This window comes from Molossus molossus, unplaced genomic scaffold (genome assembly GCF_014108415.1).
Source record: "Molossus molossus isolate mMolMol1 unplaced genomic scaffold, mMolMol1.p scaffold_m16_p_18, whole genome shotgun sequence".
Classification (NCBI taxonomy): domain Eukaryota; kingdom Metazoa; phylum Chordata; class Mammalia; order Chiroptera; family Molossidae; genus Molossus; species Molossus molossus.
Window position 1 is genome coordinate 20,813,475 of NW_023425353.1, and position 16,227 is coordinate 20,829,701.

A 16,227-nucleotide genomic window follows, 5' to 3' on the forward strand; every position below is an offset into this window, starting at 1 on the left:
TGTCATAAACATCACCATCATCTTTTTAAATATATTCTGAATGTTTTTCAATTATCTTTTAGGCATTTGGACATTAGCATAGATGCATTTGAATAAATCAAATTATTTCACCTCAAATTTTGTTTTTTCTTTATTGATTTGAGGGAGAGAGGAGGGGATAAGTAGAGAGAGATAGAAACATCAGTGAGAGAGAACATCTGTTGGCCACCTCCTGCATGCCTCCAACTGGGGATCAGGCCCACAACCTGGGCTTGTGCCCTGACCAGGAATTGAACCAGCGACTTCTTGGTCAATGCTCAGCCACTGAACCACACTGGCTGGGCTCACCTTAATTTTTAAAAAGAAAAAAATATTAGAAAATGTGTTTCTATTAACCCATCAAGTTATTAATTTAGTTCAACAGACTTAATGTCTTTTCAGTACAAACTAAAATAACTTGCCTAGTCTCTGGAAGGAAATTTAGAAGTTTCTATTTATTCTTTATTTCAAAACAAAATTTGATAATTTGATCTGAGTAATAGGTATGTTTTCTCTTTCTTCACATTTACCTTTTTAGAAATTTTTCTTCACACGGAAGTAATTATTAAATATTAGGAGTGCCTGCAACAAAATATTAATGACCTAATCTTTTAGGTGTTTATACAGCTCTATTGTGAAGTCATTAGATAATTTCTAAAATACAAAGCATAAAACAAGACATCCCTGAATAGGTAGTCTCATACCTAAGTGAATTAGTTTTCTAAAAACCAAGATGTCTAATAAAATTATATTAGAAATTTGCTTGGAAACATTTTGAAGATTTAAAATTTATAATATTTAATAAATAATAATGTTTTTATGTTCTAATATATCTGTTAGACCTTAGGACTGAGGGAAAGAAAGTTTTATCTTTACCTTAAAATTCCTATTTATAGTCCTCTGTCTTCACTTTAATTTTCAGCTCGAAGGCGTGATGTCCATTTGTCAAAAGAACAGGAGAGCCGCCTACCCTCTCACTGGCTAAAAAGTAAAGGGGCCCACACCACCATGGCAGATGCCCTCTGGCGCCTTCGGGATTTGATGCTCCGGGACACCCTCAACATTCGCCAAGCATACAATCTAGAAAACCTTTAATCACATCTATTACATTTCTTTTATAGAAGCATAAAGAGTTTTGTGGAATAGTAGCCACATAGTTACTGGGGGTGGGGGGAGGAGCAAAGGATAATTTTTATTGCATTTTACTGTACATCACAAGGCCATTTTTATATAAGGACACTTTTAATAAGCTATTTCCATTTGTTTTTGTTATATTAAGTTGACTTTATCAAATACACAAAGATTTTTTGCATATGTTTCTTTCGTTTAAAACCAGTTTCATAATTGGTTGTATATGTAGACTTGGAGTTTTATCTTTTTACTTCTTGTCATGGAATTGAAACCATCAGAGATTTTTGTCTTGGATTGGGTTTTTTGTTTTTATAAAAGAACAAACCGTGGGGGGAGGGGAATACACATACACACACACACACACACACACAAAGTTTACAGATTAGTTTAAGTTGACAATGAAATGTGAAGTTGGTCCTAGTTTACATCTTAGAGAGGGGAGTGTACTTGTGTCTGTTTCATGTGCCTGAATATCCTAAGCCACTTTCACAAAAAGTGTTTATTACAGGTGAAGTGAAAGACTGTTATTTAGGTTATACGTATTTGGTAGACATGCACATTTGCTATATTAACTCAGAGGCTCGCTGCAGAAATCTGAAGTCATTGCTGTGTGTCCTGTAGCTGGGGCTTCTCCTGGACACCTGGAGGGAGAGAGCACTTTTTCTTGTGCTGAGTTAGGTATCTATGGTGTCAGTTATTTTTATAAAATGTGTACACAACCCTGAATTATATTTAGTCTTGGCAGGTAAGTTTAAGGGTACTTTTGATCTATTTATAATAAATTCACAATTTATGCCTATACATGTTAGATTATTTAAAATTTTAAATCTCTTACATTGAAGTTCATCTTGAGGAAAGCATTGAGGCGTCCATGGAGGTGATTTATTTTTAAACATAACACCTAACCTAACATAGGGTAGGAAGTGCATAACCAGGTATGAGCTGCATCAGAAGCATAATTGTAAATGAGTAGATTGCCTGCATATGCAATAGTTTTAGTATTCCTTGTTTCCTCATCAGATGTGGCTTTTCCCCCCCCCTAAGTTTCATCGTTGTAATTCTCAACCAGAAATGCAAAGCTTTCTAAAATATTTAAAATGTAGCTTTTGAATTTCAAGAGAAAGGAATCATTTAAGAAAATGCTCATGAAAAAGACCTTTACAGATCCCAAACACTTGAGTTTGATAACTCTGTCTCTCTTTTATGACCCTAGAATAAACATTTGGAAGCAGTCAGTATATGGTGCTCAGACAGGTAAAAAGCATCAAGCATGAAACAGTGTTTCACTAGCATTTTGGAAACCTTCATTGTAACAAGGTGGTTGCCATTGTGATTGACCTTCCACTGCTGTTGTAAGTTAAAAGAATAACTTTCAGAGGATACTTTTTTTCTTTTAGTTTGGTATGGCTCAGTACCTGGATATTTAATTACCATTCTTCCTAAATCATGGGGACAAAAGTGTGTAGAATGGAAAGAGTCTCTTGTATCTAGAGGCCCTTGTAACTTAATTGCCTATAGTCAACCACTGGATCTCAGTTTGCATCAAGTACTTTAAATAATTCTGAATTTTAAAAAATGCATTGCAGTAGTATGTCAGTACCTTATTATTAAACTGAATCAGATAAAAAAATCTTCAGTTCCTGGTTATTCGGGCCATTGAATCATCATGGACTGTATAATACAATCAGATTATTTTATTTCTAGACATCCTTGAATTACACCAAAGAACCTGAAATTTAATTTTGGTTAAGTTATTTATTTATTTCATGTACCCATTTTATTTCCCTTCTTAAGGTCTGGATGAGACTTCTTGGGAAGCCTCTAAAAACTCTTTACTGTGGGCTACATGGGGCATAAGAAGCCAGAGCACTCCTCCTCCAGGCTTCTTCCCAGTGTCTGGAGGTGCTGTAGAAACCATAGATCTGGCCAGGAGCTTCCCTAAGGCAATGCAGAGCTGGGCCAGGGGGGCCACTAGGTAGGCCCTATTAAGTTTTTCTTTTAAAATATATATATTTATTTTAGAATCATGTCTTTCTGTATATTAACTTGGAGAGTATCAGTTAATATTTAGATGTAAGATTTGAGGTCAGCCATCTTCCAAAAAAGAAAGGGAAAAAAAATGCTGATTTAAGAATGTACAAGTTAACTATACATTTTTTTTTTTTCCATGAGTTTTAGGCACTGTAGTGATATGGCTTAGAAAGCACAATGGCCTAAGTATTTTCAAAATGTAAGTTCATGTGGAAAAATTTGTTTATGTGAGGGGAAAACCTATAGGTTTTAAATAGTATGTCAGTGAACTGATTTAAAAGGCCTTGAATTGTTTTGTTTTTGAAACCACCCTTCTCTTCCTATGAGGAAAAATTGAGAGGGGACACTTCTTTGTGTAAAATTTCCAAATTGGTGGTGTTGACTTTTGAGCTTGAACATTTTTAGACCTGATTAAAACTTGGTTTATTCTAATTTCTGTATCAAAGAGTTTTAAGTGGCAACTAGTCTTATAACATGTATGTATTTTATGTTTGTTCATCTAAAGCTTTTTAATCCAAATAAAAATGGAGTTTGCAAAGTGATTTGGATTAACCAGGTTTGGTTGTTCTGTTAAAGCTTGTGTCAGATGTTAGTTTCAAGCAGGTTTAATTCCTTCAAGTCTTGATTTTATGTTGACAGGGATACAGCTGCTAATTTAGAGGAAGAGAACTCCTCAGGTGGAGGCAGAAGTCAGTGTCCAAACATTGGTTCAGGACTCAGGCTGCATTAACACAGAAGTCAAATGTAGTCACACTGCAACCGGACATGCCCCATGCCAAACCTCTCAGGCTGGTAGTCAAAGAATTAACATGTTCTCCGCATGGGCAGAAATGCAGGTTTAAGTTAAAATCGAAGAGTTTCTACCTTGGCTGGTTGGGGTTGTGTGGGAGGCAACCAATCAATGTGTGTCTCTCTTTCTGTCTTCCTCCCTCCCACTCTGTCCAAAAATATCAATGGACAAATATCCTTAGGTGGGGATTAGAACAACAACAACAAAATTTTTTTTAATAATTACTGATTGAAGAAAGTAAGGAAAGCATGTCCTAGATCATAAAGCAGTGTAACCCCTTTCAAATAGTCAGCTCTCTGTGGCAAGAAGAGAAAAGTGGCCCAGGTATCTTGACTATGCTTATAAGCTCTTAAAACATGACCACACTTTTAATAGAAAGTGTTGGTAAAATCAACCAACTGTTTTCCTCTAATATCACTTTGCAAATCCCTGTGGTTCTGTTCTCTGAAGAGTTTAGGGCTATATTACTGTCTATTTTGAATGATCACTGATATATAAACATTCCAGCTAAGCACTGTGAGCAAACAAATACCACCAAGTATTACTCTGTTCCTTTTTGGTTTGAAAGTGTGCTAGGTCAGCTGAATGAAAGTTCAGAACTGAACAGACTACTTCTATTCCCAAAATAGATGTATTCATTGGATTGCACATAAAAATGGCAAATTTCACACATGTGAAGATTAAAAATTGATAATGTTGTACTAGGAATGAAATTGCTTTGGAAAACACCATGTTCCAAGAGCATTTTTAAAAATATATAGAGAGACATTACTCAGTGTGGAAAAAGCCAAACTTAACAAAAAGAGATTAAAACATCTAAAATAGGACTGCTAGATGAACAAAATTACTATGTGCCTAACTTAGGTACTTTCCTTATCAGTTTATTGAAAAAGTGAAGCTCTGAAGCCCGAATTCTTTCCCCAATGCTATAATGGAGGTAGATTTCTAGAAATAAATGCTAATTCTAGAATGAATTGGGGGGGGGGGGGGAGTGTATTATTAAATGTTTGCTTTGTAGTTGACACTAGGGGGCACTGCAGTTCTATAATTAGCATGTAAGAGCAGTGCCCTTTAAATTATTCAAGTTCCCTTAAATAGTACCAGTGTCTGATAGGGAAGTCAAATTCCTTAGGAGGGTTAAAAGGTTTTTATGAGGCAAAGTTAAAAAGCTTGAAACTTGCCCTGGCCGCTTTGGCTCAGCAGTTGGAGCGTCGGCCTGCGGTACAGAGAGACCCGGGTTCGGTTCCCGCTAAGGGCACATACCTTGGTTGCAGTTAGTCCCCGGCCCTGATTGGTCATGCGGGTGGCAGCCACTCGATGTGTCCCTTCACATCGATGTTTCTCTCTCTCTCTCTTCCTTTCTCTCCCTCCCGCTCTATCTGAACAAAAAATGGAAAAATATCCTCGGGTGAGGATTAAAAAAAAAAAAAAAAAGCTTGAAACTTGATTAACAAGTTAGCATCCAACTAATGTGTTCTGAAAGTATCTTCAATATAATTTAGTAATTGCTTTGCTAGTCTCCTTGCCTTGAAGTCAGAAATTACCCTATCTTCAAAGGTTTGTTGACCTTCAGTAAATCAGCACTATATATATATATATATATTTTTTTTTTTATTAAAAAAATTTTATTGATTTTAGAGCAAGAGAGAAACACTGATTTGTTGTTCCACTTATTTATGCATTTATTGGTTTCTTCTTGTAAATGCCCTGACCAGGGATCAAACCTGCATCCTTGGCATATTGGGATGATGTTCTAACCAACTGAGCTATCCGGCCAGGGCTCAACATATATATATTTAAAGAGAAGAAAACTAGGGAAGGTTAACACATTTCAGGCTAGTGATTCTCTTACTGATTTTTTTTTTTTTTTTTTTTTTTTTTAAAAGAGAGAAACATCGATGTGAGAGAGAGACATCAATCGACTTCCCCCTACTGGGGATTGAGCCTGAAACCCAGGCAGGTGCCCTGATCAGGAATTGAACTGGGACCTCTCAATCCATAGGATGACACTCAGTCTACCGAACCATACCAGCCAGGCTAGTGATTCTCTTTAGGATGGAATCAGGAAGGTGGGCCAGAGAAGGAACCCACAGCAGACATAGATGTTAGCTGATGGTTTTATTAACATTTACAACTATTCTTTGTAAAACGTGTATATGTTAAATATTATCTATATGTAGCAAATATTACTTAAACTTCTAAAATGGGGCATGGGAGAACATGGACCAAGGCCATATAATTGAATCATACCACAATTTTCTTAGGCTGCAGTCTAATCAGTGAAATGCCTGTGAGATTTGGTTCACCAGCAATTCTTGAAGTGATGCAAGTGCACATGAGAACCACCTTCCTTTCACTGGTGCTATTGGTCATCACTGGTCTTCACACTCGGTCCATCTGTGGGCAGTGACTCTGAGCTTGCTGTAGGTAGTGATTTAATGAGAGTAATCAGTATCTCTTTACACTGAATTGATTCTAACATAAATGGACTGAAATTAGAAAAAAATCTAAAAATTTTAGGAAGAGATGTGTTTGTAGGAGATCATTTGCTTCTTATTCATGAAAAATAGAAACTTTTGAAATTAGTGCTAATATGTAGCTAGTTTCTTGTTTCAAAAAGTGTAGGATGTGGTTATCCAAGCATGTGAAAATGCCTTGGTTTTTTCTACCGTCTGATCCAAACTTGTTCTGGGTCAGATTGCAAAATCTCTGCCAATAGACTGAGCCTATGATTTAGCTGAAGTCTATGGTTGCTTTACACTGTGAAGTTGCAGTTTCTTAGGGAAGGAGCAGTGTCTTTATTTAAGCAGCTATTAGAAAGCAGTGTCTTCATCACAGAGTGGTGTGTGAAGCCGGTCTCCCATCCCAGTTCTCATGGAGGTCCAGCCCTTTTATATTAATGGAGCCAGGCAAGGAAAGGGGTTCATAAGCACAGGTAATATAATGTCAGGAATTCCCATCACACTAGCAAAATGTTAACAGTGGCAGCTGACAGAAATGTAATCTGCATAATTATCCTGGTTGCAGTGCTCTTGTCTAGATCAAACAAATTTTACTTACATCTCTTATGTCCCTGGTTAAATCTGAATTCTGCAAAAAAGTAAGGAAGGTTATAATTTTTTGCCTGAAGAACTTCACAATTCAGGCTGCACAGAAAGACATCCTGATTGATCCTTGAATTGTTTAGGAAATAGTTCATGGACTAGGTGCAACGGGTAGGTATGTTTTAAGAAGAAATAACTTTCCCACACTTGCTATCCCACAGTGACCTGGGAAGTAAATATTCAAGCAGAGATAGGAAAACTATAAAAATTCTTTGTTAAGGCAGATCTGTGTAAGAACAAGAGATCTGAAAAGTGCATTTTTATTTGTATTTATTTTACAAATTGAGAACATTTTATTCCTGAAAAACTGCTCATACTTTGGTTAAAAACAGCAAGAGTCTGTGGCCTTTGCCTGGGGCTGCTTTCATTCAGCCCCTAAGCCCCCATCCAGGCTCAGTGGCAAATGCAGTGAGTGGTTTTCCCAGTGTGGGGCTGGTCTCAAAAAAAAAGCTTTACTGACAGAAAGGATGTAGCATCAATTTGGGGTACAGGGGGAAGTCTGTGATTTTACCAACTAAAAGTAGCAAAGATGGAGAAATAAACTAGGGAAACCTGCAACTTGGCTAACCTGATGTTACAGTCCTAGTTTGGACAAGCAGTGGATCAGTCAGATTTAACTGGGAGAACCTAAAAATGAGAAAACCACAGAATGTCTACATAAGTCTCCCGCATGGCCTGCTGCTGGAGAACTACCGCATGCATGGGAACGAACCAAGCAATTTGGGCAGGATTGATTGCAAGTGGGCACAAAGGAACTTTTTGGGATGACAGTAGTGTCCTGCCAAAACTAGATTTGAATTTGAATTGGAACATTTATAATGATTTAATTTTGTGGTACACGAATTATACCTCAATAGAACTGTTTAAAAAATATATTTGCCTACTGGGAAAAAAAATCTACCATTAGTAGAATCAAGAAAAATCTTTCCTATATATTTAATATTATCAAAAAATAATATTCAGTCCTTATTGAAGATCATTATTAACCAGATACGTACTTTTATTCTAGGTAGGATGTTGGCTATTACATAATTATACTCTTTTTTTTTTTGTAAGAACTAAACTAATTGTTGTATTCAACCATTAAAATGATATATCCTTTTACTGAAATAGACTGCCAATTTTTGAAGCTTTCTAATGAAATGAATTGCAGTAAAATACAAGTTGTCAAGTTTATTATTTATTAGTTGTCAAGTTTAATGATCAAAAACAATTGAAAATTAAGGGATAGCTATGGAAATTATAAATGTAAAGCTGCCTCTCTATGGCTAACATTTCACCATTTTTTATTTTTTGTTAATCCTCATCCAAGGATATTTCTCCTCATTGATTTTTAGGGAGTAGAAAGAGGGGTGGGGGAGAAACATCAGTGTGAGAGAGGCACATCGATTGATTGCCTTCCACACACACCCCAACTGAGGCCAGGGATTGAGCCTCCAACCTAGGTACATGCCCTTGACCAAGACACACTCCAACCACTGAGCATACAGGCCAGGGCTCACTTTAAAAAAAAATCTTTACAATTGAGACTATTACAGATATTCCCACTAATATTTCACCTTTTATTGAAGGCAGTCAGAATCAAATTAACCTGACTCAGATATGTCTTTGTATCAGACACAACTCCTGATGCTTCTCCTTGCCAAATGTGCAGAAAATGCCATTTCCTGGCAACTAGAGTATGCAGATCAAATTCTTGACTGGTTATACATTGCCTAGCACATACTAGGCATCTAAGAACTTTTTTTTTCTTTATTGATTTTAGAGAGGAAAGGGAAGGGAGACAGAGAAACATTGATGAAAAAGAACATCAATTGGCCGCCTCCTGCCTTACCCCCCCATCCCCCACTGGAGATTTGGCCCACAACCTGGGCCTGTGCCCTGACCAGGAATCAAACTGGCAACCTCTTGGTGCATGGGTCAATGCTCAACCACTGAGCCACACCAGTGCTGGGCTCTAAGATTTTTTTTTTATCCTCACCCGAGGACACTTTTGCATTTATCTTCAGATAGAGCGAGAGAGAGAAACATAGACGTGAGAGAGACTTGAATGGTTGCCACCCACACAACCCCAACCAGGGCCGGGGACAAACTGCAACCGAGGTACGTGCCCTTAGCGGGAATGGAACCTGGGACTCTCTCGTCTGTGGGCCGATGCTCTAACCGCTGAGCCAAACTGGCCAGGACTCACTCTAAGAATTTTTTTATGCTTCAATTTCTCCCTTAGAATGTGAAGAAGGACAAACTGCTGTAGTTCAGATAGACAACTGCACAGAGATGTCACTTAAGTAGAAAATATGGGAGGCAACTTTCCAAGCATGTTCAAATTCTCCAATGCAGACCTTAGAACCAGAGGAACATCATCCATAAGTGCATAAGGAGGAACTCGCTGGGATGTTCGCAATGTGTTTTGTTGTTTTTTAATCAGTTTACATTCAATATTATTTTGTATTAGTTTCAGGTGTACAGCATAGTGGTCACTCATACACTTCACAACATGCTCCCCCCCGACATGAAAATGAATGTATTTTTTAACGAATGTATGTTTTTAAAGAATTTGAAACTAGTAAAATTTCATATTCACTTTATTGACTGTTGAAGTTCAGTCTCCGATGCATCTTCCAGCCTTCTCTGATACTGTCTTTCTGAGGCTTTTCTACGGTAGACATCATCTGTATTGAACAAAAATTTTACTTAGATTTTTAAGAAACCGAGGAATTAAAAATGCTCAAATCTGAGTAATGTAACCAGTAGTCTAGGTCAGTGACTATCTGAATCTCAACATTAATGTTTAATTCAATGCCAAAATAAACAACTTAAAACATGAGTTCAGTGAGGCTATGTGGAGTTCCAGACTTCAATAGCAGGGTAAGAGTTGGTACCTTCAAAGATAAGATCACGTCCTAGCATACCTCTTAGCAATGTTTTTTTGTTTTTTTTTTTAATTTTTTTTTTTTTTCCTCACCCGAGGATATTTTTCCATTTTTTGCACAGATAGAGTGGGAGGGAGAGAGAGACAGAAACATCGACGTGAAGGGACACATCGAGTGGCTGCCACCTGCACGACCAACCAGGGCCGGGGACAAACTGCAACCGAAGTACATGCCCTTTGCGGGAACCGAACCCGGGTCTCTCCGGACCGCAGGCCGACGACGCTCTAACCGCTGAGCCAAACCGACCAGGGCCCTCTTAGCAATGTTTTAAGATTTTAAGGCTCCCATCACTTCCTTATCCCCCAGAATTTCTATTCTCTCTGAAATCATCCTTAACTGAAACCTAGTCCCTCAAAGGCACTTCCTGACCTGTGGCTCTCTGCTGTTCTCTCCCCCACACCTGGGAACTCAGGTGGGAAGCAAGGTTAGTTTCCTTGTTCTCAGCTGCTGCTTTTCCAAAGTACTGATTCACCACCCTCTTCCTTTGGGGCTTATGCCACTTGCCACTATCTTCTCTGCACTGACTGGCACCTGCTCTCTGTCACCCTTTCAATCACTGAAAACAGTATCTAGCTCGGCTCCTTGACCCTGTCCTGTGCCATGTCCCAGGCAGCACCACCCAGCACAAGGATAAAGCACCTCCCTGCCTTCACACAACTGCCATCCATTGGCAGTGTTCCTATGAAATAACATTCATTCTGCTCTAGCCCTTCTATTCTTGGACCTTGACCAACTTCTTCCCCAGGCCAGTTGGCTACTCCCTCAGAACCCCCTCCTTCTCTCCCTCTGCCCAAACCCACTGAAAGTCCCTCTCTGATCAATATCAACTTCTTGAGGCACCTTCAAAACACCAACTGGAGATTAAACCAAATTCCTTCTCCATGCGTCACTGCTTTGCTTTGAACTGTGGAGCCAACTGATACATCTGCCTGGGTCCACTGTGATGCCTGACAACCCTGTTTCCTCAGGCCATGATCCTGACCCCTCTTCTACTACCTCCAAATGGCATGAACTTTTTCTCCTAGAGAAAAATAATGAGGAAAAACTCTTCTGGCTAACTTGCAAGGGCTACTTCTGCCCTGCTCTGCTCCCATCCTCTGCCACCTTCTCAAGGGTCAAGGTATCTCCAGCCTCTCTCCACCCTCTTTCCAGATCAGATTTTTGCATATCTTTAAGTCTCTCCTGGCGGGGTAGGGGGGGGCACTTACCTCCCATTCACATAGTAAACTTTCTGAACCGCCTGTCTTCTGTTGTAACAAACCCTCTTGGCTTCCCTGCTTGCCTCTCTGGCCACTCTCAGTCACACTTAAAATGTTCGGGTTTGACTTTAACTTGCACCACAACCCGCTTGTGAATGACCCACAAACCCAAATCTATGGCCCAGATCTGCCTCCTGTGCTTCAGAGCTGTATAACATCTCCACTTCAGCACAGGATTGGCCTACCTGTGTTGCCCAGCTGTCCTATCAGAAGCCTCCATTCATCTCCTGAATCCACTCAATCACCAAACCCTGTCAGGACTACCTCTCAGGTATCTCAACTCCACCCACTTCTTGGCATCCCTTCTGTCCCCACCCTAGACCAGGCCACCATCTCAAATCTGAGCAAACACACAGTCTAAGTGTTCCTGCCATTCTCCACATGTGCTAATCCACTGCCACTTAAAACCCTTCAATCCTTTGGGGTACACCTTTCGTTCTCAAGCCTCTTTTTGGCTCTGCCCAGGCACCTTTCTAACCCCTTCATCCCTAAACTCTGCTCACCTGTTTCAGTTCTGCAACCAGCATACTTTCACACCAATGCCCCCATGTCTGCTCTTACCACTGGTATGGGGCATTTTCAACTTCACAAACGTTCCCCTCATCTGACTGACACCTACTCAATCTTCAGGGCCTACCTGACATGGTAACTCCTGGAAGCCTTCCCTGCACCATCCAGACCAAATGAAGTGCCTAAGCCAAGACTCCTCATGTTCCCTTCATTCTTCTCAGAGCACTGATCACACTTAATAGTAGCTGTCTATGACCTGCCTCTCCAGTTAGAGCTCTTCTGGGGTGGGGGACCCTCTGCCTTATTCATTATATCCTCTCATCAGTGCCCATTAAATACTGATGAATGGATGATCAAGACTAGGTAATCGGATGAAAGCACTAAGGTTATTATTTTAAAATGAGGGTGGGCAATTCACAAGTGACTGTTTCTGGAGGGACAATGCAGAAAAGGTCCGGGTTGGGGAAGTCTTCCCAGAAGACAAACTAGCCTGTCCAGAGCTAGTGCTCAGCAAAGCAATGTCAAGCATTCTGTTCACCGAGCTGGACCCTGATGCCAATGACTCTGCCTGTAAAGAGAGTGGTAGTGCCCTGGCCGGTTTGGCTCAGTGGTTAGAGTGTCAGCCTGTGGTCCAGAGAGACCTGGGTTTGGTTCCTGCTAAGGGCACGTACCTCGGTTGCAGTTTGTCCCCCACCCTGGTTGGGTCGTGGTTGGCAACCACTTGGTGTGTCCCTTTCACATCAATGTTTTTCTCTCTCTCTCTACCTCCTTCCCTCTCTCCCTCCCACTCTATCTGAACAAAATATGAAAAAATGTCCTCAGGTGAGGATAAAAAGAATAAAAAAATTTTTTTAAAAAGTGGTAGTGATTAGCTAAGTCGGGCAGACCAGCTCCCTCCAGGGTTTGAGCTGAAGAGTCCAGAGTGGCCAGTTAACAGGAGTTTCCATTAATCCTCAGGATCCTAGCCCCTTTATCGTGCTGTGAGCAAGTCTGCTCCTTAGGCCCAAACAATGTCACCAGCAGGCTTGAGAGAAGGGTGTCCTGAGTGGAATCACGTGCCCTCTCCTCAACGTGTGGACAAGGTCTCAAGGTTGGACGCCAAAGTGCCTTTGTAGCCCCCACTTACAGGAGAGCCCGGGCGGGTCTCGAGGGCCCAGTGAACGGAACCGCACTTGCTCTTCTGACCTGGTAAATGCAGTTCAGCTCTGAGTGGAATGAGCGGTCTGCAACTTAGGAATGAATATGTCCCAGGAACGTAAGTCCTATGCCACCTCCTGCCTCCCTGAAATGAAGCGGAGGCTCCTGCATCCCCACTTACAGAAGGTCTCCTGGCCCACGCGCACATTAATCATGATCCACTCCATCGTTCCTCCCAGGACAAAAAAGAAGGGCAGAAACCTGTAGATGCCGAGTCGCTGCTTTCCGGGCACCCGCTGCAGAACCTGCCTCACCTGGGCTCTGGAAAACATGCCCAACTGAGGTCGCGGAGAGGAGGACGGCGGAACCAGGACCGACCGGGGCTGCCTCAGGCCCTAGACTGAAGCGCCCAGGTGGAGCTGAGGCTGTCCCGCCTGTCCTTGCCGAGTCCAGAGGCCGGGATTGCCAAGTGATCGCCCCCCTGCCTCAACCCCAGACGGATAGATCTTTAGGAGCCGAGGCCTGAGCTCCGACCTAGAGCGGCTCCACCAATCAGAGCACGGTAAAGAGCGGGGATTCGCCAGTAGAATGCCGTGGAGTGCGCGTGCTCCGTGAAGCCTAGGCTGACTTGAGGGAGTTTGCGCAGGCGGCTCGGTTCTGGAGGCGAGGCGAGGCGAGGCGGGCGAGGCGGGGCGGGGCCGGGCGGGGCCGGGCGGGGCGGGGCGGTGCGGTGCAAGGGGGCGGGACCTCCCACGTGGCATCGGCCTGGCCAGCTCCCGGGGCCTTCCCTGTGAAGCTAATGCTGAGAATTGGCGGCCATCCCCCCTGCTCTGTCACCGCCATTTTTTTTCAAGTCCTGATGACCCTCTCTGATGGACTAAACGTGTACTGCACCATACATTTAAATTGCAATTACACTATGCCTTGTATTTATTTCGGGATCGTGAACAGTAACTAGACTTTAAAAAAAACAATTTGATATGCTCTGTTGAAAGATGAACTTTATCATTATCCCAACATAAGTCTAGGTAACCATTTTGAGACAAACAACTCTAAAATTAATCAAAGCTTTCCTGTATGGGGCACTTACCGTTATGCAGGGACTTGTACGTGCTTTTTATACATCATATTCACAATCACAGAACAAAATGGCTCAAGAGCATGGGCTTTGTCAAACCACATCCATCCTCCACACCTACTCCCTTAGTCTGTGCCTCAATTTGCTACACAAAATGGGGACCTTCCTCTGATGCTGTTAGGATTTAGAGAGATAATACAAATAAAGCGCTTAACACAATGCCTGGAGCATAATAACTGATTAACTCAGATTAGCTATAATATGATGATGATTTTTTTTTCTTTCTTTTTTTTCGGTACGTGCCTCTAGCAGGAACCGAACCCATGACTCTGGTGCGCAGACCAACGCTCAACCACTGAGCCAAACTGGCCAGGGCAATAGGGTTATTGAACCCTAGCTCCTTTCCCTAGCCTACTGGGCCTCGTCTTTTTCATCACCTTTTCTAGATGGAGAACTGAGAAACAGATTAAACTAGGTAGAAACAAAGATCTGACTTAAGAGCCTTCTCTCTTGCTGAGTTGTGCTTGCTGATATCTTCAAGGGGCTGTCACCTCATTAACTTTGAGAAGGGAGACAACTATTAGACAATGTAAGAAAATCAAATGAAAACTAAGAACCAGTAAGAGAGTTTGGTGATATAGACATAAACTGTACAAAAATAGGCTGGCCCTGGCCGGTTTGGCTCAGCAGTTAGAGTGTTGGCCTGCGGACTGGAGAGACCCGGGTTCGGTTCCCGCTAAGGGCATGTACCTTGGTTGCAGTTTGATCCCGGCCCCAGTTGGGGTTGTGTGGGTGGCAACCAGTCGATGTGTCTCTCTCACATTAATGTTTCTCTCTCTCTCTTCCCCCCTCTCTCCCTCCTGCTCTATCTGAAGATAAATGCAAAAAAAAAAAAAAAAAAAAAAAAGTCCTCAAGAGGATTTAAAAAAAAAAAAAAAGGCTGGAAGAGAAAGAGTGCAAGCAGGGCCCTGGAAAGAGTCCTAGAGTCTGTGGCTGAGCAGCCATGCCCAAGATGCTGCCTGGATAACCTGCTTTCTGAGGTGTATACATTCAACTGCTCACACATACCTACTTAGTGCTCACTCCCCTCTCTCTTGGTGACTCTGGGGGTCAGATACCACGGAGTGCCCAACTCCTGCCCATATGAAGCTTACGTGTGGCCAGTTCCCTGGTACCCACTTACCTCACTGAGGCCCTTAGGTGGGCACAGCCACCCACCCACAGCCCCACCCTTGGGCCTCCATCTTGTTTCAGCACCTGGCCCAGGGTCTGCACATTGTAGGTATCCAGCCAAGGTACAGTGGATATTCGGATGTATCACACCCTTAGGAAACAAAGTGTCCAGATGACCAGCTCCCCCAATAACAGGGCCCATCTGGGCTGGTTAGATCTCCTCAGGGCCCAGTGCATGAACTGGTACACATGGGGACTCAGAAAACGGATCTGAATAGAAGAAACAAGGGTGGAGAGCGGTTCTAAGCAGGAAAAACGAATCTCGTCAAGTCTAGCGAAGATGCTAGAGGAGACCAAGGAATCTCAAGAGAGGGCCTACGCGGGGAAGCTAGGAATGGGGTGGGTGGGTGCAGCCATTTGCTGAGGTCAGAACCTGGCAGATGCAGTGACTCCTGGCCCACTGTCCTAGAGCACAAGGCCCAGTCGTCCTGCTCCAAGTTAAAAAGGGTCACCTCGGTGAGGTACAAGACAGGAAAGAGAAGGGGCTGATTCAGCATCGGCTGTGCGGGTCGCACCATGCATGGGGATGACATTGGGGAGCGCGCGGTAAAAGCTCTTTATTCGCTGACGGAGAGGAATGGACGGGCATCTGATCTGTGGCCAAAGCTAGTCAGGGGCCGGAGGCCTGGAACAGGACCCCCACAGTGGGACTGGGGGAGGGGCGGAGGAGCTAAGGTCAGGAGGGCTAGAGGTGGAGAAAGGGGCGGGAAGACCCGAGCGCGGAGGGGGAGAAAGGACTGGGCTAGGGGTGGACCCGCCGCGCTCTGCCGTCCGGAGCCTCACGGGGACTGCTGATCTTAGGCCTTCCAACTTCCCGGAAGGGGGACAGAAGGAGCCGCCATAGCCGCCGTGGCGACTGAAGGGGGCGCAGAGTATTTAGCCGCGCGGGAGACTCGGGGGAGGGGGTGGGGAGCCCGTCCCGCCCCGTCCCGGGACCTCCCGCCTCCCGGGCCAAGGGGCGCACGTATTGGCCGGCCGGGCTCCGCGCGCCGCGTCCATTGGC

The 16,227-nt window shown here is 42.8% G+C and overlaps 2 protein-coding genes across 12 annotated transcripts in view; one reads left to right on the top strand and one right to left on the bottom strand.

Moving 5' to 3' along the window:
- The window catches only part of PBRM1 (polybromo 1), a 127,973-nt gene extending 124,305 nt beyond the window's left edge, over window positions 1-3,668 (top strand). For 6 of the 11 annotated variants that reach the window (XM_036266813.1, XM_036266815.1, XM_036266818.1 and 3 more), the window contains one exon: window positions 941-3,668. In XM_036266813.1, the coding sequence (XP_036122706.1) occupies window positions 941-1,113 (173 nt within the window). In that variant the 3' untranslated portion in view covers window positions 1,114-3,668. The remainder of the gene's footprint in view (window positions 1-940) is intronic. The other 5 variants (XM_036266821.1, XM_036266819.1, XM_036266820.1 and 2 more) reach the window with 2 other exon arrangements.
- Window positions 3,669-9,641: 5,973 nt separating this feature from the next.
- SMIM4 (small integral membrane protein 4) lies at window positions 9,642-13,427 on the bottom strand. The gene is made up of 2 exons (XM_036267327.1): window positions 13,095-13,427; window positions 9,642-9,746 (listed from the first exon to the last, which is right to left on the bottom strand). Exons 1-2 carry the CDS (start codon window positions 13,243-13,245, stop codon window positions 9,655-9,657), a joined length of 243 nt encoding a protein of 80 aa, XP_036123220.1. The 5' UTR covers window positions 13,246-13,427; the 3' UTR covers window positions 9,642-9,654.
- Window positions 13,428-16,227: the final 2,800 nt, after the last annotated feature.